At 36.7% G+C, this 26,348-nt stretch overlaps 1 protein-coding gene across 1 annotated transcript; it reads right to left on the bottom strand.

The window, feature by feature from the left end:
• Window positions 1-5,105: 5,105 nt before the first annotated feature.
• On the bottom strand, window positions 5,106-10,034 carry LOC122080915 (protein NUCLEAR FUSION DEFECTIVE 4-like). The gene is made up of 3 exons (XM_042647797.1): window positions 9,576-10,034; window positions 6,419-7,377; window positions 5,106-5,827 (listed from the first exon to the last, which is right to left on the bottom strand). The coding sequence occupies exons 1-3, from the start codon at window positions 9,882-9,884 to the stop codon at window positions 5,347-5,349; spliced, it is 1,749 nt and encodes a 582-aa protein (XP_042503731.1). The 5' UTR covers window positions 9,885-10,034; the 3' UTR covers window positions 5,106-5,346.
• Between the last annotated feature and the right edge of the window lie 16,314 nt (window positions 10,035-26,348).

Raw genomic sequence — 26,348 nt, 5'->3', positions numbered from 1 at the left:
GTGGGGTCTCGGTCACAAACAATTGTCTTAGGCATCCCATGTAGCTTCATGATATAATCAAAAAATAATTGAGCCACGCTAGCAGCAGTGTAGGGGTGTGCAAGGGGAATAAAGTGGGCATACTTAGATAGGCGATCAACAATTACTAGTATAGTTTTCTTTCCCTTAGAAGTTGGAAGTCCTTCCACAAAATCCATGGAGATATCCTCCCAGATTCGTTCTGGAATAGGGAGGGGTTGTAACAACCCAGCTGGAATTTGTAATTCAGCTTTGTGCTGTTGGCAAACGTCACACTTAGCTATCTTTTCTAAGATGGATTTGCACATACCTGGCCAATAGAAAGTGGACCTTATCCTGTGGAACGTTTTGTGATATCCCTCGGGTGTACTATTGTGGACTTGGTCAAGAATGGTGTCAATTAGAGGAGAGTTTGTAGGGAGATAAATTCTCCTTTTGAAAATAATGACGCCATCTCTCTCTTCCCATGGTCCCACGGCTTCTTCACTCCTAATATTTTAGAGAAGAACTTGTAGCTCCACGTTGGTCTCTACTTCCTCCTTTATAGCTTCTATCCAATTACGAATAGGAAACAATAAGGCTAAAATTTGAAAGTGGGTCCCACCTTCATTCTCTTCCTCTCTCCTGGACAAAGCATCAGCAACTACATTCTCCTTACCCTTCTTGCACTCTACTGTGAAGTCATAATGCATTAGTTTATATAACCACTGTTGTTGTGCTGCTCCCACAGGTATTTTAAACTTCGTTAGTCGGACCGTACTATAAATCTCCAATCAGATAGGAATGCCACTTTTGCATTGCTACTACGAGTGCCAAAATCTTTTTTTCATATGTAGATAATAAGAGATTTTGTCCTTACAATGCATGGTTGGGAAAAGCAATTGGTCTCTGTTGAAGTAGAACTGCTCCAATACCGGATCCGCTAGCATCACATTCTACAATAAATGGAGAAGAGAAATCGGGTAATGCAAGGATAGGTGCTCGGGTCATAGCTTCTTTGAGCCATTCGAATGCCACTTCTGCTATGGGATTCCATTCAAACCCATTTTTTTTCAGCATGTTTGTGAGTGGTCCCGCAATTTTCCTATAGTTCTGGATGAACTTACGGTAATACGCTATTAGACCAAGAAACCCCCTTATAGCCTTCAAAGTCTTGGGCCGTGGCCAATTAAGCATGGATGAGATTTTTTCTGGATCAACCACAACACCTTTGGCAGAGATAATATGGCCTAAATAATGAACACTAGGCTGGCCAAATTGACACTTCCCTTCTTTCACGTACAAGTGGTGCTCCCTTAGAATCTTTAGCGTCACCTCCAGATGTGCTAAATGCTCCTCCCAGGTTGGGCTATAGCTTAAAATATCATCAAAGAAAACTAAAATGAATTTTCTCAAGTGTTCTTTGAATATCTGGTTCATCAAAGCTTGGAAGGTGGATGGAGCATTGGTGAGCCCAAACGGCATTACAAGAAATTCATAATGTCCATGATGTGTACGAAACACCGTCTTTTCTGTGTCTTCTGGTACAACTTTGATTTGGTGATATCCAGAGCAGAGATCAAGTTTGGAGAAGAATCGGGCTCCATGTAGTTCATCCAATAATTCATCGATTAGCGAAATCGGGAACTTATCCTTGATTGTTATTTGATTCAAAGCCCGATAATCTACACACATGCACCACGAGTTGTCATGTTTTTTCACAAGAATTACCGGCGATGAGTAAGGGCTGTTGCTTGGCCAAATGACACCAGAAGAGAGCAAATCAGCTACCAATTTCTCGATTTCCCTCTTTTGGAAGTGTGGGTGTTGATATGCTTTGGCACAAACGGGCTGAGCATGGGGCTTGAGAGGAATTCGGTGGTCAAATTGGCGACTTAGAGGGAGCCCATGTGGTTCTGCAAAAACTTCTTTAAAGTTGTTGAGTAGGCGTTGCACTTGTTTATGTGTGGGCCCTACTGTTGATGCAATTGAAGGCGTAATAGAACATAATTGGAGGAGAAGCCCTTGCTTGCTGCACCTAGTGTCACGAGTTGGATCAACCACTATTTTATCGGCAGTAGTAGTTTTTCCCTTCAAGGTAACCTCCCTACCAGCCATCTCGTATCTCATGGTGAGATTTGAGAAATCCCAAGTAATTGGGCCAAGTGTCCGCAACCAATGGGTGCCAAGTACCACTATGTAACCGCCAAGTGCTAAAAGAAAGAAATTTGCCATAATTAAAACTCCTTGTACCCTTAATTCCACGTTAGTACACATACCTGAGCTAGATATTTTCTCTCCTGAAGCAACCATAACCTCAAAGGGTTGCTTGTTTGTAAGGAAGAGCCCCACTTTTTTAGCTAACTTCAGGCTGAGGAAGTTATGAGTACTTCCCGAGTCAACCAAAACTGTGACCGCCACATGGCCGAGTCGTCCTGCCACCCTCATGGTTTCTGGTGCCCTTACTCCACAGATAGCGTGGAGAGAGATTTCAGGAACGTCCCCAATCTCCTCTGCCACATCATCCACGGTTTCGGTTGGGGTTTCATCTTCTTCATCGGGTTCATACCCTACTAGTAAGAACAACTTCTTACACCGGTGACCGGGTATGAAGCGTTCGTTGCAATTATAACAGAGTCCTTTGGATCTCCTCTCTTGCATCTCGTTGGATGGAAGCAGCTTGATGGGTAAGGTGGCTACCCCTCCTGTCAAGTCCTTGTTGCTGGCCGGACTCTTGCGTGGCTCTACAGCAGGAGTAAACCTTCTCTATGACAAAGCTTTTGGCTCAAACAACCTGGCTAGCCCTATGGCATTGGCAAGCGTAGCTGGTTGTGCAACCAAAACATCTGCCTTAATATTGTCTCATAAGCCACTAATAAAGCAATTGATCTGCCTATTGGGAGGAAGCGTTCCTACCTTAGATAGGATCCACTCGAATTTCAATTGGTAATCTCGAACTGAGGTAGTTTGCTGCAACTTTGCCAATTCACCAAAAAAGTCTTGGAAGGGCGTAGGTCCGAACCGAGCATGGAATCCATCCCTAAATGATGCCTAAGATAACCCTCCTCCTTGTTTGTGTAAGTGAAACCACAACTAGACATCTCCTTCTAGGTGGAAGGAAGCTAAGGCAACCCGTTCCTCTTCTGGGGTCTGATGAAACTCGAAGAATTGCTCCACACGGCACATCCAGGATGTAGTATCCTCTTCTCTGTTGTAACGCGGAAAGTCCAACTTCACAAGCTTTGGCAGGTAAATTGCTACGAGGTGGTGGTGCGTGCATGCGAGCTTTGTATAGGAGATTTAGGCAACCCAAAATTTTGGGTAGAGGTTCTAGAATTGTCGCCAATTTCTTCTTCTTCCTGGGATGATTGAGGTGGTTTTAATTTCTCAAACATTTCGTTGAATTTTGACAGAAGTTCTTGTTGTCCCTCTTTGATTGAGCTTACTTCTCCCTCCAATTTCGCTAGTCTCTGTTCCATTCCCAGGCTCTGATACCAAGCTGGTATATACGTAGCCGCACCCTTCTTACCTATGATGTTTTGTTAGGGTATGAAAAGAAATTAGTGTAAGGACAACGACAAGGAAGAGTTTGGTGCAAAATAAACTCTAAGATATGACTTAATTGAGGAAGCCTGACCTCCCTACTCGTAAGTAGATAATGCACTAAATCATACCTTCCTTTCTACTAACCATACATTTAAAACAATACATCATAACTGAACCATTCCCACTACCTCTCCCTATAATCACTCCACATACTACTAACCTCCCCCACGTACAATAACAACCCATTACATAAGCTCCCACATAAAATAACGACCCAAATAAACAACTCTCACATAATATAACGACTCATCACATGACAACTTACCCCACTACTAATTAACAACTAGCAACTGCCCACTACCAATGATCCAATACATGGCCACGCATAGGAAGCATGTATCAAGTACCTTGCAAGTAGAATTTGTAGGGAGTGGACTACACTCAGATTAAGTTAAACCACTATAAATTTGTGTATACTTGTGTGATTGTGTTTTATATTCCACATTTTATTTACAATCATGCATTTGGGGCTTAAAAGGCAAAAATGTTTAAAATCCACTAGCATAACCTATTCACACCCTCTCTAGGTTATTTCAAATGGATTGATTGACTGACACCCCTAATCCTAGGTTTTCTTTTGAAATTGAAGTATTAAGGCATGGAATAAAAATATGATCATCTAACTGCTAGCCTAAAGGGATGTAGGGGATGATTGAATGGAGCGGCAACTAAGGGGAATGGAAATGAAGACAAGAGAGCTCGAACAGTGGGGCGACCTTACGGGTTGTTGCAATGGTCCTTCTCGTCAATAGATCCTACACAACACATCTAGTGGAAGAGAAAATGAATAATATAACCAAAGGCGAAGAGAATCTTTGAAAGAACATTGTCGACAGTTGGCAAGGGACAAATGATAAAGAAGGGATTTGCATCATGATGATATTTTAATATCATAATGCAATGGTTGGCTTATGTTTTTATCTCACTCTCTTAAAATTCAAAAAATTTTGATTTTTTTGCCCTTTTCTATTCATTTCTTGACAACCGAACTCTTTTTCTTTTTGGTAAACTCTTGACAACCAAACTAAGCTTTGGGTAAAAAAATATGCATGTATAAATTCTAGAAGTTGCATTTTCTTTCCACATTTTATATTGAAACAAAACAGAGGCATAAGAAAAAACTACTACAATGCGGGTATTGCACCAGAAAATTAATTTCTCTATGTTGTGATTTAAATATGCTGTTTTACCCTGAACCCACAAATACTTCAATGTGTAAGGCAAAGTTTTTCTAGATGAACTTGTCTACTCTAGAGGGTATTTCTTTCATGGGAATTTCTTCCCTACTAAAAACGAACCTATTCAGTGCACGAGGCTACTGGCACTGGGGTGTTTCTGGTGAATCATAATGTATGCATCCTTTAACCTCCACTTCTCAAATCCGTGACCACTAGATCACAATGGAACTACCTTACGGTTCTTCTCTACTCATTGTATAAATTTTTATTTTTTACTTATTATTTGCACAACAATTCAAAGCCATAAACACAAGAGAAAGGGAATTGCTGAAGAACAAGAGCCTCAAAAAACTTCCATTTGATTTTTGCCTTTTACATATAAAATTTGGGTATAAGCTTCTATGGATTAATATCACAGTTACATATGATATATAATAGATTAGAAGCTACACATTTCAAGGGTCCACCAATCCACCATCCATCTGTAATCTTATCCTTGATAATAAGATCCATAATGGACGGTATATGTGAAAGCCCATCCATCAATGATTTAAGATGGGGGCTGTTAGTAAATAACCATCCTTTTTCGGCTTTGTTCAAAAGAGTCATAAGCGGGTCGGGTCCGAATGAAAAGAAGGACACTACATACTAGACCCACCATTGAAATGCAACCCCACCACACAAATGTTTCATGGTAGCAGTCTTTTCCCATACACACCATTGCCTCGTCGCCGAGATTGGTCAGTCGCTGGAGCGTTGAGACTACGTTAGAATCGTAAACAATCGCCGCCAGAAGACCATAGGCTAGCGACCCTAGTGGGATATTGGTGATGAGGATATTATGGTTCACGCCCATGCTGTTAGGCCCGAAAAGCTCCGTAGTGATTGATACTGCAGCAGCAAATATGAACCCGGAACTCAACCCGATTAGAGCCGTGCCCACATGCAATGCTACGCTGCCGCCTGATAATGCCAGCAGTAAGAAAGCTATCGGAGTCGGCACAAGTGCGATTGACAGCCACCCTGTGCGTGCAAAATACACTGCCCTGCATGTGTCAATGGTTTTGTCAAAATTTTGATATTTTTAGCAAAGAACGAGCATGAAGGGATTACAGGAACTTTTCTGCTACCAGGGTTTGAAGTCAAAGAAATAAAAGTGTGGATCAGGTTTTTGTACAAAAACCATTCTCGTATGATATGATTCACATAAATGGAATCTATACAGGATTTTTCTTTGGGTAGATTCCATGTGTGTGTATCAGTCTCGTACGAGTACCTGATCCGCTCTCAAGAAATAGAATCTTAAAAGGTACTTTTGAAAATATGAATATTTAAGAGGGTGTTTTGAAAAATATCAAAACTTAAGAGGGTATTAGGAAATTTTTGTTGGGGAAAAAATTTGACCTCAATCCCACATGGGTAGACAAAGAAATGGAATACTTCATTTCACAAATATCCTTCACCCTTTAGATTCTATTTCTTTGGATGCCACAGGGGTTGTTGGCAACAACTAAATTTCATCCATAATCTAGACAACAGCTAAATTTCATTTATGAAAACCCAAAAGGAAAATAAATTATTTTATTTTTATACCTAAAGGGTAGTAGTAATTTTTTTTTTTTTTTCAAATTACTTACCCTCGCATGAAGTCCGGGCCGGCCGATAAAAGGCGACCGAAGAACGAGCATGAGGAGTAGAGGGTAACGAGTGTGGTAGTCTCGGAACTAAACCCAAGTGACTGCGCAATCTGGCCGAGATTGTTACTGTAAACTAGTCCGATTGTACCACCACAGAAGTAAGAAATGTAGTATAACCAGAAGTCCCACCTACGAACAAGCATGGAAGCTGAGTGTTCTTCCCCTAGCATCATCAACTGATCCTTGTAAACCACCTTCTCGCAACACCCTATGCACTCTCCTACATCTTGCCCACCAGCATTTCGAGGAGTTCTGGGAGTACGAGGAGTACGAGGAGTACTAGGATTACCCATATATCCAGTACCACCATTGCTAAGGCTACTGTTCTCACGTCCAAGTAGTTCTTTATGAAGCTCAAGCTCATCAACATCAACTAGTCTGAAAGCTGATCCTTCGAGTCGAAAACTCGTATGGATATTCCGATGTGCCCAAGCTCGTGCGACGACACCGCCAGGGACGCATAATGGGAGGACTAGTAAGAGGATTGCTCCGGCGAAGAGGATCCGGGCAGTCACTGCATCTGATGAAATTGAATTGAGGAGTAGAAGGTAGAGGCCAGTGAAGATAGCAAGACAATTGAGGAAGAGGAATACAAGGGAGTCTCGTTGAACTGTATCTTGAGAGAGGGTATCTACTGGTGGTTGGCGAATGATAGGGATTAATGCAGCGAAGGATGTGACGAGAGGGACGATGGCATTGAGAAGTAGATAGACTGATTCATTATCAGAATTTATTGAATTAGCAGCTAGAGTGTATAGGGCTGGGCTTACGCCATTGAAGCTGATTGTGAGAGATAAAGCCAAGGCACGATTTGATGGAAAATTTCGAATACAGAGGACAAAACATACTGTGTTAAACCAGCAAATGCTACACCCAGCCATCAAACACATTAAAAAGACCTGCATCATTATGAATATCACAATTAGAAACTTTTTAATACACTGTCATAGATACATGCAAGTCCGGTGAACCTTCATGTACTTGAATGTATGTGAACATCCCTGGTTCGTGGATATGACATCTATTTTCTCTCTCCTCATTTAATAGATGCCATATTCACGTACATGATATACTTGAGCTTAATTGCCAATTAGAAAACTGTTTAAATCAAATTCATTTATAGATGGTTTTTATTTCAATATCTATAGTTCAAGTCCGATTTTGCTTAGACTGCGTTTAGTAGTCATTTAGTTCAAAAAATGATGTTTCGTGTTAAAAACAGAATTTTTAATTTCTATGACAAAATATCATTTTAAAACAAAAAAAATGATGTTTGGTGAACCTATCTCAAGAACGATTACCTTAGTTGTTCATTTTTTTTTTTTTTTTGTATTAGGAACATAACTGAAATGATAGAACAAAGTTTCTTCGTTCCATCATTTTTTGTTTTTAAATTATCTTTCACTTTTTTCATTTCAAAAAAACCAAAAAACACCAAATTGACACCAAACGTTTTATTTCATTTTTTTTTCCCCATAAAACGGTAAAATGTCAAAAACATTTTTCCTTAATACTACCAAAATTTTGGGCAGCTGAACATGGTGGGTGGGCGAACAAGGTGGGACTTACTAGTTGGACCAGAACATGGTGGGCCATGAACTTCATTATGCTACTTTCTTCTTTCTATAGTTGTATAATTTGAAAACCACTTTAACCACGTGCCACCTCAGCCTTTTATTCTGAAACTAATTATAAAATGAGCTTGCTTCCCTAGAATACTAATCCCGACAGAGAACTTGCTTCTTCCTGGTAAAAAATGTTTCGATTTCTAACAAAAAAACATAACAAAAAAAAAAATGTTTCGATTAAATTATTTTTGAATAATTTAATGACAAAATAACCTCCGTCTCCCCACGATCTCGGCCCACCAATCTCCAATAAAGAAAATAGGTGATGACGTCAACTAGTGTTCCAACAGTAGTCAATTCAACGAATCTCTTCTGATCAAGTTCCCATGTGGGGACGGTGGTACACATCCCTACCTTCCCACCCATCCCCACTTGGGTACGTAAAGCCAAACTCCCGGTCGTTTAAGGGGCGGGAGCTCGTCTACACTACCAATTGCTTGAGAGCACTTCGGCCACGTCGCAACGTGTTCTTTCACACAGGGATTTACTGTTTGTGATTCAGGACTTTCACACCCACTATAAGTCCCGCCACCAACGTTCGATTGGAATCAAATCCGATCGGTGTGATACAACCTATCATTCCGATACCAATCAGACGAGTGCACAAGAAGAGATCCAAATTTCACGTGCATGCTGTCGTTTAGATGTCGTTATATAGCAACTAACATGGATCTAACAATTTCCACCAAAAAAGATGGATCTAACAATAACTCATTTACCAAATTACCCTTATCTTTTTTGTTGAATTTACCAAAATACCCTTTGGGGGGGGGTGTTGAGGGTTTTGAATTTACCAAATTACACCTCAAATCAAAGGAACTAAAAATAGAGGGGAACTAAAAGGGTCTTAAAATGAAGGAAACCAACTTTTTTTTCCCCCTCATAATCGAACTAAGAAACAAAGAGGAAATCAATGGTGGTTCTTCTCCTCCAATAAAGAGATGAGAGACCTATATCTCTCAAAATCAAAGCTAAGGCTTTTTAAGAGAAGATGAAAATTCACCAGGATTTTTCCAAGAATTGGGGAACCCAAAAACAGAGGAACTTCACTTACAGAAACAGAGACCCATTTCCTCCTTCCCCCCTCTCCCCCCAGAAAAAGAAAAAAAAAAAGAAAAGGTTTTCTTGTTTTTAATGTTATAGAGATAAAGTAAACTTTCATCATTAACTAGACAAGAAATTTAAACCCAATCCAATTAAAAGAGTTGAATGAAAGAGATATTAATGAGAGAAAGGATGAAGATGAACAGAGGAAAATCAATGGAGCTTCACCTCCAAACACAGAAGACCAATTTGTCTCAAAATGCAAGAAGGGTTTGTTCTTTTCTATGTTATATGTAGAGAGAGAGAAAAAAAAGGGGGGGGGGGTTGTTCTTTAAAGACTAATCAAGCAAGAAAAACCAATATCATCCAATTCAATCAAAAGAATTTAAAGAAAAGGAAAAACAGAGAAGGGTAAGAGAACTAACCAAGAAATAAGGCAAAGAGATAAAATTCTGAATCACTGCCCATTGAACTCCATAACCAACGATTCCCATGAAAGCAGCCATGTACATAACAACCCAAAGGGGCAAATAGAGCAAAGCAAGACCAGAAGACCATCCAAAAGCCTTACCAAGATCAGATGCAACGGCAAGATAGTTAAGCTGAACCTGAGAAATACCAAGAACCGATTTGAAGTCCGTCGAGTAAGCGGAGAAATCAAAATTAGTTCCCGTAAAGGCTTGAATCCAAATCGTAGCCACCAAAATCATCCATTTACGAGACTGCCCAGCCATGATTTGCAGAAGAACAAGTCTCGTAGGTGGAAGAGAGAGAGAGAGAGAGAGAGATAGAGAGAGATGGGTTTCTGGGCGCTGGCCGGTTTTAGGGTTCTTGGTGGTTTAAACTAATCGTCGCCGTGATGAAATCTCTCCGCTTTTCTGCGTTTCTTTGTGTACTGTCCCCATTTATAATCGGAATCGGATAGAGACATTTTCGGGTAATTTTCACAAATTTTATTTTCTCAAATTTTTGTGTGCTGTTTTAAGAATGAGGGTTTTCAAGAGTGGTGGGTGACGTAAAGCTACGTCATATTCTTACACGTGGCAATATCAGATAGAAGTGTTCAGGCGTGGAAACTAATGTCTCTGTTAACCTTGGCACTCTATATGTATTGATTGGCAGAGAAATGTTGAAAAAAAACTTTGACTACTACGCCTAAATCTGACAAGAGAAATGTTGAAAAGAAATTGAGCTAAAATGGAACAACATTAGCTCTGGGTCCTTTGGCATTGAGATGCCATACCCGTCATTCATAACCTGAAACAATTGTCAATTGGTAATTTTGCTCTATTAAATTCTCTTAAAGTATCTAATGCGAATTTAAGTCAACTCATCTAACAAACTCCTTAAAAAAAAAAAAACCCTCTTAAGTCTCTCCTAGTCTTATGTTTCTCTTTTGAATTTAATTTAATTTAATTTAATTTTTTTATTTCTTTGCAATCAAACGAACCTTCAATTTCCCCATCCCTCACGCTTCTTCTTTCTTCGTCTCATCCCAAGTTCCTCCTTTTTTTAATTTGCTGTGAAAATACAATTACTTTTGTCACCTAGGGGCTTAGAAGTCTCTAGATTACAATCATTTTTATACATGTATTTTTTACACAATCAGGGACAACACAAACAAATGAAGCATAAAATTATACATTAACAATTCAGAGAATAAGCTTTAGGACAAAATATATATCTATATCTATATATATATATATATCCAAAATAACTCCATCAATATAGAACTTAATAGGGTAGCAAAGTTGTTCTTATTTCCCTTCAGTAGTGCTTTGATCAGCAACAACAATTAGTTTGGGTCCCCTGAGAGCTAAAACCAGATCAAATAACCCTAAACAAATCTCAGGTATGAAATATACACACCAAATAATCGGGATAAAAAATGTAATATGTACATCTAGCAGATAAACTACACAAAAGTCACAACTATAACTATATTCCTATCTTTTGGGTTAAGAATGCACTGATCCTCTTGTAAATCCAAATTGATATGTTCTAATTATTATTATTGATAGGTTCTAATTGCTATGTGGAAAAATCTATGGAGTATGAGACAAGAAATTGTTATGAGATCATTTGCAGAGGATCTAGCTCTATTTTAGCACCATTACTGCAAGAAAGATCCCTTCATCTTGGCCAGTCATTTTTATTTAGATTGAATTCACTAATTTTCAAAAACATACATGTGTGCTCTTGAACTTCCATCGAACTGTCATTAGATTTCATTGTTCACCAACATATTGAATCTTAATTTAATGTGATTGTATAAGTGATCAACTTAAATTTTCTGTTGTAATTTTTGAAATGAAAGAAGAAAATGATTGTAAGGAGATTTCATTGTCCACCAACATTTTGAATCTTAATTAATGTGATTGTAGAGGATGTGTGTATATAAGAGATCAACTCTTAAATTTTCTTTTATAATTTTTGAAATGAAAGAAGAAAATGATTGTAGAAGATATGTGGTTTCTGAGGACGTTGTACATGGCCACCTGATAGAAAGGCTGGTATACAATTTTAGTTTTTTTGGTTCTTATTGATATAATGACTCTATCAAACCACCAATGTTATGGATCGATAAATTTTATGGTTAAACCCCATGTGGGATTTGGATCTTTTTCAACGATTTTTCTTCTAATCTCTCATATGAATGCAGCCCAATGTTTGAGGGCATGTAGCCTTAGATGATCGGCACACAACCCCAAGCTTGTATGTCTTTGATTGAAGAGCCATTGGAGGGAAAGTCGAACTTTTTATTCTTGTTAATATATCTTAAGCGGAGAGGGATGGGTATGTCAGCATAGTACCAAGGAATTAGGAATGCTAGCAGGATTTTGACCATAAAATTTGATCAACCTGAATTAAACCGTTGGATGGAGAGAAGATATACAAAATTTCAATCAACTGTTGCTACACCTTTCCTCTCTCTCTTTCTCTCTCTTCTTGTCGGAAAAACCATTATTTTTACGGGATCCAGCTGGAGAAAACCAACTCCGGTCATGGATCTATCGTTGACAAGCTTTCCAATCCTCTCCTATGTTATGTCCTGGATCAACCTTGGCCATTCAGTTCCCCTATTAGGCACTGGCACCAGCGCCAATTCCTACTCCATGTTGATATTGAGCAACCATTGTCGCCATTGATGGAGCAGATTCCCCTTCTGAAACCTAGAGCTCCTGGCCACCATGACGAAGGTAGTTCTCTTAGTCCCCTAAATCCAATGTTACTTCTATAAGCCCCTTGAGATTAATTTAACTGAACCTAGAGATCAGCAGAAGCCGGTACACCAGAGATCAATGAATTGAAATTCGAAGCACCTTCTTCCGAATCTCTTGCTCCACCGCCAAAGCAGGATTCATCTTCCTCTTCATCTTAACCTCCTCCCTTATAATACCCTTTTCTTTTTTTTTTTTCTATTATTTCCCTTATAATTCCCATTGCCCCAACCCAACAGAGAAGCACCAGAAATGTCAACGAAGACTGCCAGAAAATTGGGTAAGTCTAGCTCTCCCGAACACCCTCAATTAGAGTTTGTAACCACTGCGGGAAGAGAGAGTAAACATATATATAAGTGGATGATTCATGGCCACTAATTAAAAAAAAATAATAAAAAAAATTAAAGAGGGATAAAAAGAAGAAGAGCTAAATCTCAACTACAACAAACAACGAACAAGAGAAGTACAAAGTCTATCTTAACAATCGAAGAAAAAATCTTGCTGAATCAACCTCAAGTGGCTTAAGGCCCTGGCGTTGAAAAGCTAACAGGTCCAAGACAAAATTGAGATATTTTGAGTTTGGTTTGTGATGTCTCTTAAAAATCTGCTGATCTGTTTCAAATCATGCCAACCAAGCAAACACATTCAGTAGCATGAACGAGAGGACCTAATCAAGTCTACATAGGATATATGGAATTTTGTTTCCATTATTTTTTTTATATAGGGTTTGTTTGGCTGCAAGGAAAAAAATAAAGGAAGGAAATTAAAATAGACTAAAGTGAAATTTTTGTGCTCATTACCTTACATGATGGTGTGACTAACTTTTATATATTCCAAATTTGATTATTAAATTTTACTTTACTTTATATCCTTTGATTTGAAAAATAATAATAAGACTTTTAGGTAGATTACATAGTTATGATTACAATTTTTATTTCTCAAGAGAGTTAATTTTTTTTTGCAACCAAATGGAGCCATGGGAAATTAGAATCACCTAAGTGAAAAAATTCATTTGAAGTCTTGGTCCATACCTTGATGTCATGTTGTCTAGGATCAAGCTGGATATTAGGCAATTTATTGAGAAGAAACCCTTGTATGACCATAGTTAGCAAAAATGCGAACGAAAAAAAAAAGAAAAGAAAAGAAAAAGAAAAACGGATGACATGGGTTTTAAACAGAAAAGTTTCGAACGAATCAGATGAAGAAAAAAGAGAATAGTAAAATATGGAATGGATTTTAAACGTGTAAACTTCAAAAAAATGGGACAAAAAAGAAAAGAAAAAAAGGAAGGTAGTATATTCATATAAATTAAGGAATTATTAACCGAATACTTGCATCTAATGTTCAATATAACTATAACATCCAACATTAATGCATATATATATATATATATATATCCCATGACTCATTATAAGGTCTAAAACATATCATTGAATATCATCTAACGCCAATTCTAAATTCATATACCACATATGTCCAAAGTTTTATTGAACAATATAGCTTGACTATGATGTTGTTCATTGTTGTCAACTTAGTCAAACACTCCCGGAGTTATGTATGTTCAGTTGGAGTTGGGAGTCATCATTTTAGAAATAGTTTTTAGCAAATGCATAAGATTGTAACTCAAGTCAAGGTCCGTACATTGAATTTGAGTTTAAGGTGATATCATGAGAAATGTAGGCCATTGAGTTAACTTCATGTTGGCGAAGAAATCAAGTGGATAGAAGTTTGGGAGAAATATATATTCAATTAAGTAGACATTATGTTCAACAAGTCAAGTCTAAAAAATAAACAAATAAAAAAAGAAAACATGTTTTAAATATGTATAGAATGGGAACGCTTGCCATTTGCCATTTTTTCCCATGTAGAACCTCATCGTTGGATAGAACTCATTAGAATGGAGGTGACCAGATTAAATTGCCGAAATACAAACAACATTTAAAACTTTATCCCAACTTAATGGAGTCGGATACATGGAGATTCCAAGCAAGAATGAGCGCGATGATCCATGCAAAAAGATTGACGGGTTATGACTAATTATAATAAATATCAACTATCAACATGACTAAAGAATGTTTTTTTTTTTTGAATAGAGAAGGCATCTTTAAATGGACCATCACGATTCCAAAAGTCAAGCTAGAAGAAAGTATGATCATATTTTCCTAGCCTAACCAGTGTTCCTTGTCCTAAAACTAGACAATAACTTATAATCCCCTCTCAAAGATTGACTCCATAAGAACCAGAGACATTGTCATACTCCTTCTTCATCAAACTCCATATTCTACGTAGAGATTGACTTGTAGAAACGAAAACCTAAAACGATACAAGAAAAGAATGGAAATCACAAACAAACAATCACACAATGCAATGCAAAGATTTACATGATTCGGTAGGATTGCTTATGTCCATGGTGAGACGAGATCTGCTTCACTGTCAATGGAGAATAGGGTTACAATCGCTTGTCCTCGTATATCTTTCTTTGATTGTAGAGAAAACCATCTCACTATTAATGTATAGTGAAACTTTACATTTCTACCAAAAAAAAAAAAAACTTTACATAGATATATTACTGAAATATTCATTTGGTCCTAAAAAAATATTTCCTCGAGGTTGCCACCCTTGAACCCCTACCATGGACCCGTTAGTTTACTGAAGCCCCAGTAATAAAGAAAACAGGCAAGGTGGACCAATTTCTCTGGACCCGGCCCTTGCGAGACTGACTATGTCCATGGTGAGATAAGATTTGCTTCACTATTAATGGAGAATAGGTTACAGTCACTTATTCTCACACCTTTCTTTGATTACAACAGAGAAACACAATCTCACTATAAATATATAGTGAAACTTTTCATAGGCACATATTACCGAAATATCCATTTGGTCCTAAGCAAAATTTTCCTTGCGGGTTGGTGCCCCTGATGTCCTTTTAGTCCGTTGAAGCCCCAGTTTTGAAGATGACACATAAGGTGGATATATTTCAATGAGCCCTACGGCCCTTTGGAATCAACTAAAAAATGTATACGACAAATTATAAGACATCATGCCTCCGACAAAGAGTATCAAGTATAGCCCCGAGGTAAGGGAGCAATCAATGATAAAATATTGTCACCTATAGAATCCTTAAGCCATACGCTATTCATCACCTTGAACCTACACCCATACCATTTTTTGACCTTCTATCTGTGAGCCTACAAATGTGGAGTTGAAGGGTTCAATTTGGCTAAAGTGGTTATTTGGAAATGATACTTCAAAAATGATTTCAAAAAAATTTCTCAAACATAAAGCCCATGCTTCCTCCAATATTAGGATTTTAGGAAGGTGACTTAGAAAAGAAAAAAGGATGGGCATAAAGTGAAGAAGAGAGATTGTGTTGGGGCCACTTGTAGAGAAGCCTTTCCAAAACGACCTAAAAATTAAATCTGCAACACAACAGTTTAGTTGGGTCCCAAAATTTGTGGTTACACTGTCAATATTAGCATAACAATGAGGCAAGTTTCATCCCAAAGGCATCAGATCGACCACATTCTCAATCAATGGTTCAATCTTCATCAAGATTTGGACAATTAATTAAAAACAACATCTAATACATTGTGGTCCATGATTCTTAGGTTCTATCCGTCCAATGGGTACAAAATACAAATGCCACATCATGCATCTTGTAATTTAATCTGCGTGACAGCTTATAATGCACCAAAGAGAATAATCTAGATGGAACGTAGTAGCTAGGTCAATTAAGTTGAAGTAGGTAGGTGCATGCTTTTGTACGTTGATATGACTTGATTCATGAAGACCAGGAGCCCTCAGTGGCTGAAAAATGAAAATGGTTGACCATTCTTAAAAGCCTCCCTAGACAGAGCCATGTAGAAGAGATTTTCTATCTTGTTGTAGGGTGAGGGTTTTCTGAGCAAGTTGTAAAAAAGAGTGCATCGACGAGATGTGGAGAAGCATGAAATAGAAGAGGATAAACATGTCATTTCATGTGAGGATAAGAGAGATAGACACGAAGGGGCTAATGGTATCTTGTTATGAAAAAGTATTTCTTGTAGGGGGAGCGTCGTTGTTACTTATGCGTGAGGACCAAGGAGAGTGCACAAAGAAGCATCAATAGATACATTATTTTCCATTTCATGGGTGGCAGACTGATCATTCCCCTTCCTCAATCCCCATGTGTCTGGACACAAGGGCCACATTCCCTTGGGAAACAACTTTTCTATCTTGTTATTAGAAAAAAGGCTAGTTTCAGACACCACATGGGTATGTGCTGATTACTTTTTTTATTTTTGTTGATGAAGGCTTAAGGATGGTGAAGAGTGCATCAGAGCCAATTCAAGAGGCTGAATTGATCACCTTGATTGAAGGTCTCAATTGTGCTAGGAACATGTTACTTCATGACATTTTCTATATATTTGGATGCCAAATGAGTTGTGGAGATTATTTTATTGAAGATTTGTCTAAATATCAAGTGGCAGGATATTTGTTGCTCATGTGATCTATCAATCTCTATCCATGTGTGAAAGTTCAGTCCAAGTAGACTCCAGTTGGAACATGAAATCTAACATATGACTCATCAATAAGGTGATAACTAAACCTAATGGTCTTAGTTAGAAACATGGACTGTCCACATGACTAAATGACAACCACCAGTGTTGCCTGCCTGGATAGAATGGGCACTCTGTGATACTTTTGTCGTGTTTTGATTTTATTTTTTAAAGAATACTAGATGTTAATCATTTAAATAAGAGAATACATATTTTACGTTTGATTAATGTTAAATAATATAATTAATTAAGATTTTATATTATAGTTTTTGCAATTAATATTTGACCACAAAATCAAATTAAATTATTGGAAAAACATCCCATGATGATTGCAATTTCGTTCTCACATGAGTTTTTTTATTAGGTTTTCTTTTCTATTTTGAATATGTGGGTCGATGTAAATGATATTATTCAAAACAGTCATGGTTATGGCATGTAAATTCATCCCCACACTAGTGTCATGGAAAACTTCTGTCTTAAATTATATGAGTTATCCATAAGGAGGAAAACCAATTTCTCTTTTCCCTCCACGATCTCTTTTCCTCCTCAGGCACAACCTATAGCGATTTTCCATTTATTTTTAGGTGGTCTCTTCTGTACTTTCTATCCATTTCTCTTTCTACCCTTTGCCTTAAACTATATGAGTTATCAATATGGAGGAAAAATAATTTCTCATTTTCCTCCTTGATCTCTTTTCCTGTTGGGTAATTGTGTTACAATTTCTTACAAAAATAAAATAAATTACAATACAAAGCTTTTGCAGTAGAAACTACTATGATATTGTAGTATTGATCCTTAGCTGAAATGAGACAAGGATAAACTTCAAATAGATGTTGAATCATCACCACAACAACTGAGAAAACTTCAAACAGAATTAAGGTTGAGTCACACTTGTAGTACTGCCTTTAAGGTAATTGAAACCCTCTACTGCCAAAAGTTGTTCTGTACCTTCTACCTCTAAGATAAAACAACCTTCTATTAGAAGATGATGCAGTTTTTCTAGTCCCTTCTAGGAGCAAAAAGCTACAGCATAGCAACCCTCTCTAACCTTACGCAAGACTTAGAGAAAATAGAAGAAAGAGAAAGACTTGTATGGTTGCAAAGAGTAGAAATAGATGGAGTGTCCATGTATGAATGTGTGTCTTTGCAAGGTATTTGGTTGGGTTTATATAGACCCAAAACCAACCCTTGCACCCTCTTGGATTCCCTAAGAGTAACATCCAACTAATGGCAAGTTAATTAGAGAATAATGTCATATGGGCATGAATTGAAAATTAATTTAATAAATTGAATTAATCCTAATCAATTCCTTAGCCTACGTCCCCACTCATGGTAATGACTATGAATGAAATTTAGAACTCTCATAGGGTGTTATTGATCATTTTCTACCATACCTCTCCACTCATGGTAGTGACAATGAATGGACTTTAGGGCACCCATATATTGACATTGACCATTTACCTCAATTTGACAATAACTTATGACATGAATTAAGAATTAATTTTATAAATGAAATTAATCCCAATCAATTCTCTTTGCCTACCTCTCCACTCATGATAATGGTCATGAATGAAATTTAGGGCTCCCATAGGGTGTTATTGATAATTTTTCACTACCTTGACCCCAAGGGTCCCATAGCATAACAAGACAATCAAAACACATAAAATAAGGGCTTTATTTTGAAACTTAAATATAATAAAATAGATATAAAACCTAACAATCCCCCACAAGTTTCAAACGACACGAAGGACACACGTGCTGTGACTGTATTAGACACTATAGGATGCATCGTTGTAGGTATCTTTCGGACTTGAACCTATACTAGGTCTAATGAGTACAGGTAGATTCAGACTCCTTGAACCTATCCTCATTGGTGTAGCTGACCTACCCATCAATCATATCCCATAAGTCGACTTTTTGAGCTACCTATCATATAATCACTTTAGAGTTTTGAACTGACAATGTCCCTTATTTTGGACTCATGAATGTTTAGAGAACTTACCTATAAGATCTCATCGGCCCGGTGACACCCCCTACATTCACTTAGGTTAGTCCCCAATGTGCACCACAATAAACACATCTCCACATGTCTTGAGATTAGACTAATTAAAAGCTTTGCTGCTCAACCTTTTTCGTTGTGGTGATACTACTATCACCATCTACATCTTGTAATGAATACTTATAAGTAGTAGTACTGAACTGGTCATCCCATGACTTCGTTTGTACCCCTTGAACCTAATTCAGGTATTAAACCTCTTCACATAGGTAGGGTGTCCATTACATGATCTAAGGATTAGGCATTAACCCCATTCCTGTAGATGCATTACACAAGTTCTTGACAGACATAGGCTTGTGAATATATCAGCTTAGTTATTTTCTAACTTTACATAATCGATAGCTATCATTCATTCATCTATGTACTGTCTCACAAGATTGTGTCTTAGACGTATGCGCCTCCTTTTACCATTGTATATCATGTTTTTGGCTAGATGTATAGCTGCTTGATTATCATAATGTAGTGACATCGATGGCGTCGATTTTTGTCACAATGAAATATCTGTCATTAAGTTTCTAAGCCATTCGACTTCCGTTCCCGCCTTTTCTAAGGCTATGAACTCGGCATGGTAGAGCCCATCTCGCAAGATTGCTTTGTGAACTTTCATGAGATGGCATCGCCTGCTAGTGTAAATACATACCCACTAGTTGCTAAAGACTCGTTTATATCCGAGATCCAATTTGCATCATAGTACCCTTCCAACATTGCTAGTTTACCACTATAGTGCAAATTATAATTTATTATACCTTTTAGGTACCTCAACAACCTATCAACCGCGCTCCAATGCTTTTTACTTAAATTGTGAGTATGTTGACTCAATTTTTCTACCTCAAGGGCAACATCAGGATACGTACAATTCATTAGATATGTGATTGAACCAATAGTTTGAGCAAATATTTTTTAATTCACCAGTTCACCCAAGTTTCTTTTCAAATGACATCCCAAATCAAAAGGTGTTTTAACCACTGAAACTTCATGGTACCCATACTTTTTAGGTATGTTTTCTACATAATGGGGTTGGATAGTGAAATGTTATTCTCTTGCTTGATGATCTTGATCCCAAGGATCATATCAAGCTATCTTAAGTCCTTTGTGTCAAAACTAGACATCAAAAGTTTCTTAGCTTGATTCACTATTTCCAAGTTTGTTCCCATTATCAGCATATCATCTACATATAGCAGTATGAATATGCCCTTACGACCATGAAACCTACTATATAAGCACCTTTTAACATCGTTCACAATGAAACCATTTGAAATTAGAACTTTGACTAATTTTTTCATGCCATTGCTTTGGCACCTGCTTCAATCCATATAAAGATTTTCGAAGCTTACAAACTTTTTTCTCTTGTCCATTGACAAGACAATCTTCTGATTGCTTTATGTAAATTTTCTCCTTTAAGTCCCTATTTAGAAATGTCGTTTTCAGATCCATTTGATGGATGACCAGGTTATGTTTTGATGCCATTGCTAACATAATCTTTACTGTGACAATTCTAGAGACTGAGGCAAATGTGTCAAAGTAATCAATGTTAGGCTTTTTCCTAAACCCCTTGACTACAAGTCTAGCCTTGAAATGATCAAATGACCCATTACTTTTTAGTTTCTTTCGAAATATCCACTTGGTTTTCAAAGTTTTAGAACTAATTGGTAAATTTATCCATTTTCAAGTATTATTCTCCAAGATTGAATCTAGTTCACTTTTGATTGCCTCCTTCAAAAAGATGGCATCCAATGATGTAATAGCATCTTTGTATGTAAGAGGATCCTTATCTATTAGATAGACAAGCCACTCATCATTCAAATATTTGGTTCTTTTGAGTCGCTTGCTCATCTTTGGTTGACTTCCATCACCATTACCTAATTTTTGATTGGTAACCCTTTCATTTGACTCAATTTCCCCATAAGACAATTAATTATCCTTACTTGTAGGTAAGTTAAACTTAAAGGAAAATATGTTTTCAAAGAACTCAACATCCCTTGATTCTATGATGCTATTTGTTTCAATAATATCATTCATGGCTTTAATCACCATGAATCAGTATGAAGTACTATTTGTAGCATATCTAAGAAAACGCACAATCATATGTTTTTAGTCCTAATTTTCTTTTCTTGGTATCTGATAATAATACCTTAACCAAACAACCCCAAATCCGTAAGTGTTTTAGATTTGATTTTCTTTCAAATCATTTCTCAAATGAAATCATACCAGTCTTGTTATGTGAGATTCTATTTGATAGATAACATGCCGTTAGCATGGCTTCCCCCCACATATCAAGTGATACACTTGAACTCAATAACCTAGAGTTCATCATCTCATTAAGAGATCTATTTTTCCTTTCGGCAACCCCATTGGGTTCTAGTTGGTATGGAGTAGTTGTCTCATGGATAATTCCATTTTTCTCACAAAACTTTTTAATGTTAAAATACTCAGTCCCTCTATTGGATCTAAGTCTTTTAACCTTCTTATCAAGTTGATTTTCAACTTCCGTTTTGTAAGATATAAATGCCTTTCCAGCCTAATCCTTTGATTCGAGTAAATAAATCATGGTATACCTAGAATGGTTATTTACGAAGGTTATGAAATAGTTATTTCCTCCCCTAAACTCATATGACTTATAGTCACTGAAGTCACTATGGATCAATTTCAAGAGATCACTCTTTCTATCCACAGTTTTATGAGGCTTTTTAGTTAACTTTGCCTCTACACAAGTTGTACACTTGTTCACAGGGGATTCTACCTTATTGATAATCATGTCTAACTTGCATAGTTTGGTGATATACTTCACATTACTATGACCCAACCTACCATGCCACAAATCAAAAGAATTAGTAGGGATAACAATGTAAGCAGAAGAAGTACTAGCTTTCTCAATTACAATATTTTCAACCTTAGTACAAATAACCCCTCACTAAGGTATCCCTTCCCCACAAGTACATTGTTCCTAGTGATAATCGCCTTATCACTCTCAAAAGCTAATTTCATTCATACTTTATTAAGCAAAGGAACTGAAATTAAATTACGCCTAATGTTCAGCACATGGAGGACATTAGTGAAAACCATAGTCTTTCCTGAAGTGAGCTTCACCGCTACCTTTCATTTCCCCATAATAGAGGCACTTTGAAAATTTTCTATAAATACCTTTTTGTCTCCCATACTCATGGAATAAGAAGAGAATATCTTCAAATTATCACAAATGTGTCTTGTAACATCAGTATCCAATACCTAATTGTAGACACCTAATTTTGTCACCCCCCGACGATGATGACACAAGAAGAATTACATGTTGGACATTTTAGACTTGAAGAATTTTTGAGCTTAGAGTAGAAAATGACCATTTTTTTTCTATAAACTTTCAAGAGAAAATGTTTTCAAAAATTAGAATTTGATGTTGTGGATTATTGTTGTTTGTCCCCTTAAGTCGGACATTACACTTTGATGCGAGAACTATGCGAATTGACGCCTGATTCATTCTTTCATTATATGATCTGGGTCCCTACTTTATGCATATTTTTATAAAAGTTCTTGATCGAGACTACAATTGTGTCTCACATCATTGGATAGTGCTCGGACTGAGCTTTCTAACGACATATTACATGTCAAATTCTGGTTAACGGTTTAAAAGATATGACCCTCGAAAGTTGACTCAAAAGTTCGATATCAGATTCCATTCCGAGCAACCAAAGAGTGCCACATGGCACCCAAACCCATTTGTCCAAAAGCAAGCCTTTTTGGATAATTCTCTTTAGTTTTTTAGTCCCACATTGAAATAAGAGAGAATTGTCTCAAGTCCCAAGGCTATAAGTATATCCCTTCCTCTCTTCCAAAAGGGAGGAGAAAAATTGAGAATTTGGGAGAGAGGATGGCTCCATCAAGGTTTTGGCTAACTTCTTCCCTCTAAAATCAAATATTCTCCAAGTCTAAAAGTTTAAGACATTAATCTTTCCTTGAGCTGGGAGATCTAGTCTAGTTTGGTTCAATTTGGGGCTTGAAGCACAAGGGTTATCTCCCCTTGTTTCTTGATTAAAGCAGGGTTTAAGGTATTTTTCTTCTCTTAATTACAATTTAGAACTAGTTTATCTAATTTAATAGATTATGTTCTAATTTATTAATAATTGGTTCATTTAGATTAATTAGGTTTAATTAGTTTTGTTTTGGTTTAATATGGTTTATTAGATGTAACTTGATTCAATTAAATATGATTTTTGTTTAATTGGTTTAATTATATTCATTTTAATTTTATCCAGTTTAATTAGATGTAACTAAGTTCATTCAGACTTATTTATTTATTTATTTTTTTAAATTGATTTTGAATTTACATTTGGCTTTATGATTCTACTTAATTGTTAATTGTTTTATCCTTTAGATCTAGGCCCTTGGGTTAGGATCCAAGAACCCTAATCCTTTCTCTTTTTTCTTTATCTCTTCTTCCTTTCTTCTCCTAACCACCAGCTGCCCTTTTCTCCCTTCCAAATTTGAAACACACCGAACTGTTTCCCATCTTCTTAGCTTTTCCCAAACGTTCTTCCCCATTGATGAAACCTCAGACCTGCAACTGCTTTTTCTTCTTCTTCTTCTTCTTCTTCTTCATCTTCTCCTTCTCTTCTGTTCCTTGCTGCTGAATCCATAAACCTGTAACTACTTATCCTTCTTCTTCTCTTCTTTTCTCTTTTACCATGGCCGAATCCTCTCCACCCCCTTCTCCTTCCTTATACTTCTTCTCCTTAACTGAGCCCAGCCGCCCCACACAGCTCCCTCTCCATCGTTAGTTTTTTTTTTTTTTTTTTTTATGGCTCCATGTCTTTTTTTTTTTTCTCCTCTATCTGAATCAAAAATAGAACAATCCCTCTGTATTTTTTTGTTTTTCTTCATCATAGTCTTAATTGTTCATTGTGGATTAAATAATTTTGATAAGTTAGTCCGTTTTCTGTTTTCTTTTCTTTCTTAATAATATATGGGACGTAGTTTAGGACGTAGACTAGTATGGGCGTGGCTGGCCCCTCAAACCGGCCCGTAACATTAGGATGAATTTGGGGAATGGATTTGTGTTATAATTTCTTATTTTTTAGGGCTTTTCACCCTCTTTCTTTAAATGCAATAAAAAATTAGATCTTGTTTAAAATAGTGCAATTAGTATACTTGTATTCCAATTCATCCAACTTTCCCTTCTTTTAGCTTGTTTAGCTTTCTTTAATCATTCCATTTAGTTTTTTTGATTAGTTTAATTACTTAAGCTCATATATCATTTTTCATTAGTATTTTTTCTTTGTCGTAATTAGTTGTTTTAATTATTTAATGGGTTCAATTAATATAACATTTAGACTCTAACATAATATAGGTATAGCATAAAATAATCATTAGACACATTTAATTTAGAAGATAATTAGCTTTGCATTCATTTAGTTAAAAGATTCTCTTTTCATTAGCTTAACTAGGGTTTTGAAAAATGTTTAACTCATCTTAGATTAGCTTAAGGTAAACATAATTAATGCAATTAGGTTTCATAATTAATTTAATTAAACTTTATGTTTAGTTTAATTCTCCTATACTAGATTAGGTAGACTAGTAAAAATGCATTCATTTAATGTAATTAATCCATTTCATTTTTTTATAAATTAATTAGGTCTCATTTAATTTATAAATCTTTTTACCAATTAGATTAAGTAGGATTGCAATAATTTATTTCATAAATTACTAGGGATTGGGATTAATTATTTTAATTAATTTAATTTGGGATTTCATAAATTCATTAATCATCCATCTAGGTTAGGCTCAATTAATTGAGTTAGTTTAATTTAGGGTTTTTAATTTTTTTAATTAGCGTAATCATTTCATTATTTGCATCATAACCTAGCTAGCATAATTTAGACACTTGGTTTAGGGTTTTCACATGTCATGCTTAGATACCTAATTTAGGGTTTTCAGTGACCTAGATTTAGGACTAGTTAGTAGGGTACAAACAAACTTTCGTCAAACAAAAAGAGACCGGCCTTAGGGTCGGGCAGACTGGGTGCCTAAAACCTTCCCAGTCTGTCACTTGACACTTGTTCAGAATCTTGGTGCAAACCAACCTAATCCATCAAAGTCATTAATCTCTCTCCCTTGATTGGGGAAGACATTTATGGGTCCTTGACCCTTTTTAGGTGACGACTCCCTTTTACCCATAACGTGTATTCCCCCATTGGCATTTGATGATTAGGGGATACTATCTTATTTCATTAGGGTCAACCCTTAGCATGTGTACAAGCGCTACGTGCCATATTGCGATCCTGTGGAGGTCCATGATACCTACACCAATCCTTTAATTTTTAACATAATTTGCTTCTGTGACTATAGCTACAAAGACGTTGTCTTCAACTAGGTTCATATTTTCAGATTTTTTCTTCTTGAATAGACAATCTTTCTTGAAGTGTCCTGGCTTACCGCGCACATAACAAGTGAGTTTCTTCTTCTTAAAAAAAAGCTCATCATTGTATTGACGGTTCTTCATTTTCTTGTCTTGTTTGTTGGTTTCTACCAAGCTCGCTTTTAAGTGTTTCTCCCCAAAGTCTTTTTCACCATTGTTTTTGTTTTGATTTTTTTCCTAATCTTTGATCCTTACAACCAACTGGTCCAAGGTCAACTCCATTTTTTTGTGTTTCATTGACAACTTGAAAGCATCCCAAGAAGATAGAAGCTTTTCAATTAAGGCATCGATCGCAAATTCTTCTGGTAGAATCATTTTTTCCTTTGCTAGCTTTCCAACCAAGATTTGAAATTGATCAATTTGATTTGAAATGATGTCACTATCTTTTATAGTAAAATTTAGAAAGTTAGCCACCAAGTACTTCTTTGAGCCAGCATCCTCAAGAGAGTGCTTATTTACCAAAGCATTCTAAATCAAATATGTATACTCCAATTACACATGGTATAGGTAATTGGATAATGCATTTAAGATTTGATTTTTGCATTGGTAATTCGCTTAAATCCAAACCACTATTTTGCCCTCATTTACAGGATCATTGATTTTTTCTGGCATGGGTTCAGTCAAGGTAAATACCACCACAATTTGTGTTAATACAAACAACATCATTTGCTTCCACCGTTCGAAGTTTTGACCTCCTAATTGCTCAATTTTGTTAAATTCAGTGACAATCCTCATCTTATCAAATTCCGGGATAAGATCAGTTACCGACGGGATAACATTGGTGGGAATTGAATCAATGGTGGAAAAATGAGGAATCCCCTTACCATTGTGGCTAACATGAACCCTGCCTCCTTAATTGTTGATTGTTCCTTCAACATTGATGTTTAATGGATCTCCTACATTGATAGTTCCATCAACGACATTATTGTTCGAAGCATCACCTATGATAGATTGAAGGACCATCATTGTTATTGGAG

Source organism: Macadamia integrifolia, chromosome 6, assembly GCF_013358625.1.
Source record: "Macadamia integrifolia cultivar HAES 741 chromosome 6, SCU_Mint_v3, whole genome shotgun sequence".
Taxonomy (NCBI): Eukaryota; Viridiplantae; Streptophyta; class Magnoliopsida; order Proteales; family Proteaceae; genus Macadamia; species Macadamia integrifolia.
The sequence above is the reverse complement of the archived record's forward strand: the minus strand, read 5'-3'. Positions and strand labels throughout refer to the sequence as shown.

What these genes read in the sequence shown, in the direction of transcription:
- LOC122080915 (XM_042647797.1), bottom strand. Translation starts at nt 9,884, where the DNA reads ATGGCTGGGCAGTCTCGTAAATGGATGATTTTGGTGGCTACGATTTGG. An exon ending in TCTCTTTGCCTTATTTCTTG is followed by an intron (nt 7,378 to 9,575) that starts GTTAGTTCTCTT and finishes ATAATGATGCAG; the next exon opens with GTCTTTTTAATGTGTTTGAT. An exon ending in GGCCCGGACTTCATGCGAGG is followed by an intron (nt 5,828 to 6,418) that starts GTAAGTAATTTG and finishes TGACACATGCAG; the next exon opens with GGCAGTGTATTTTGCACGCA.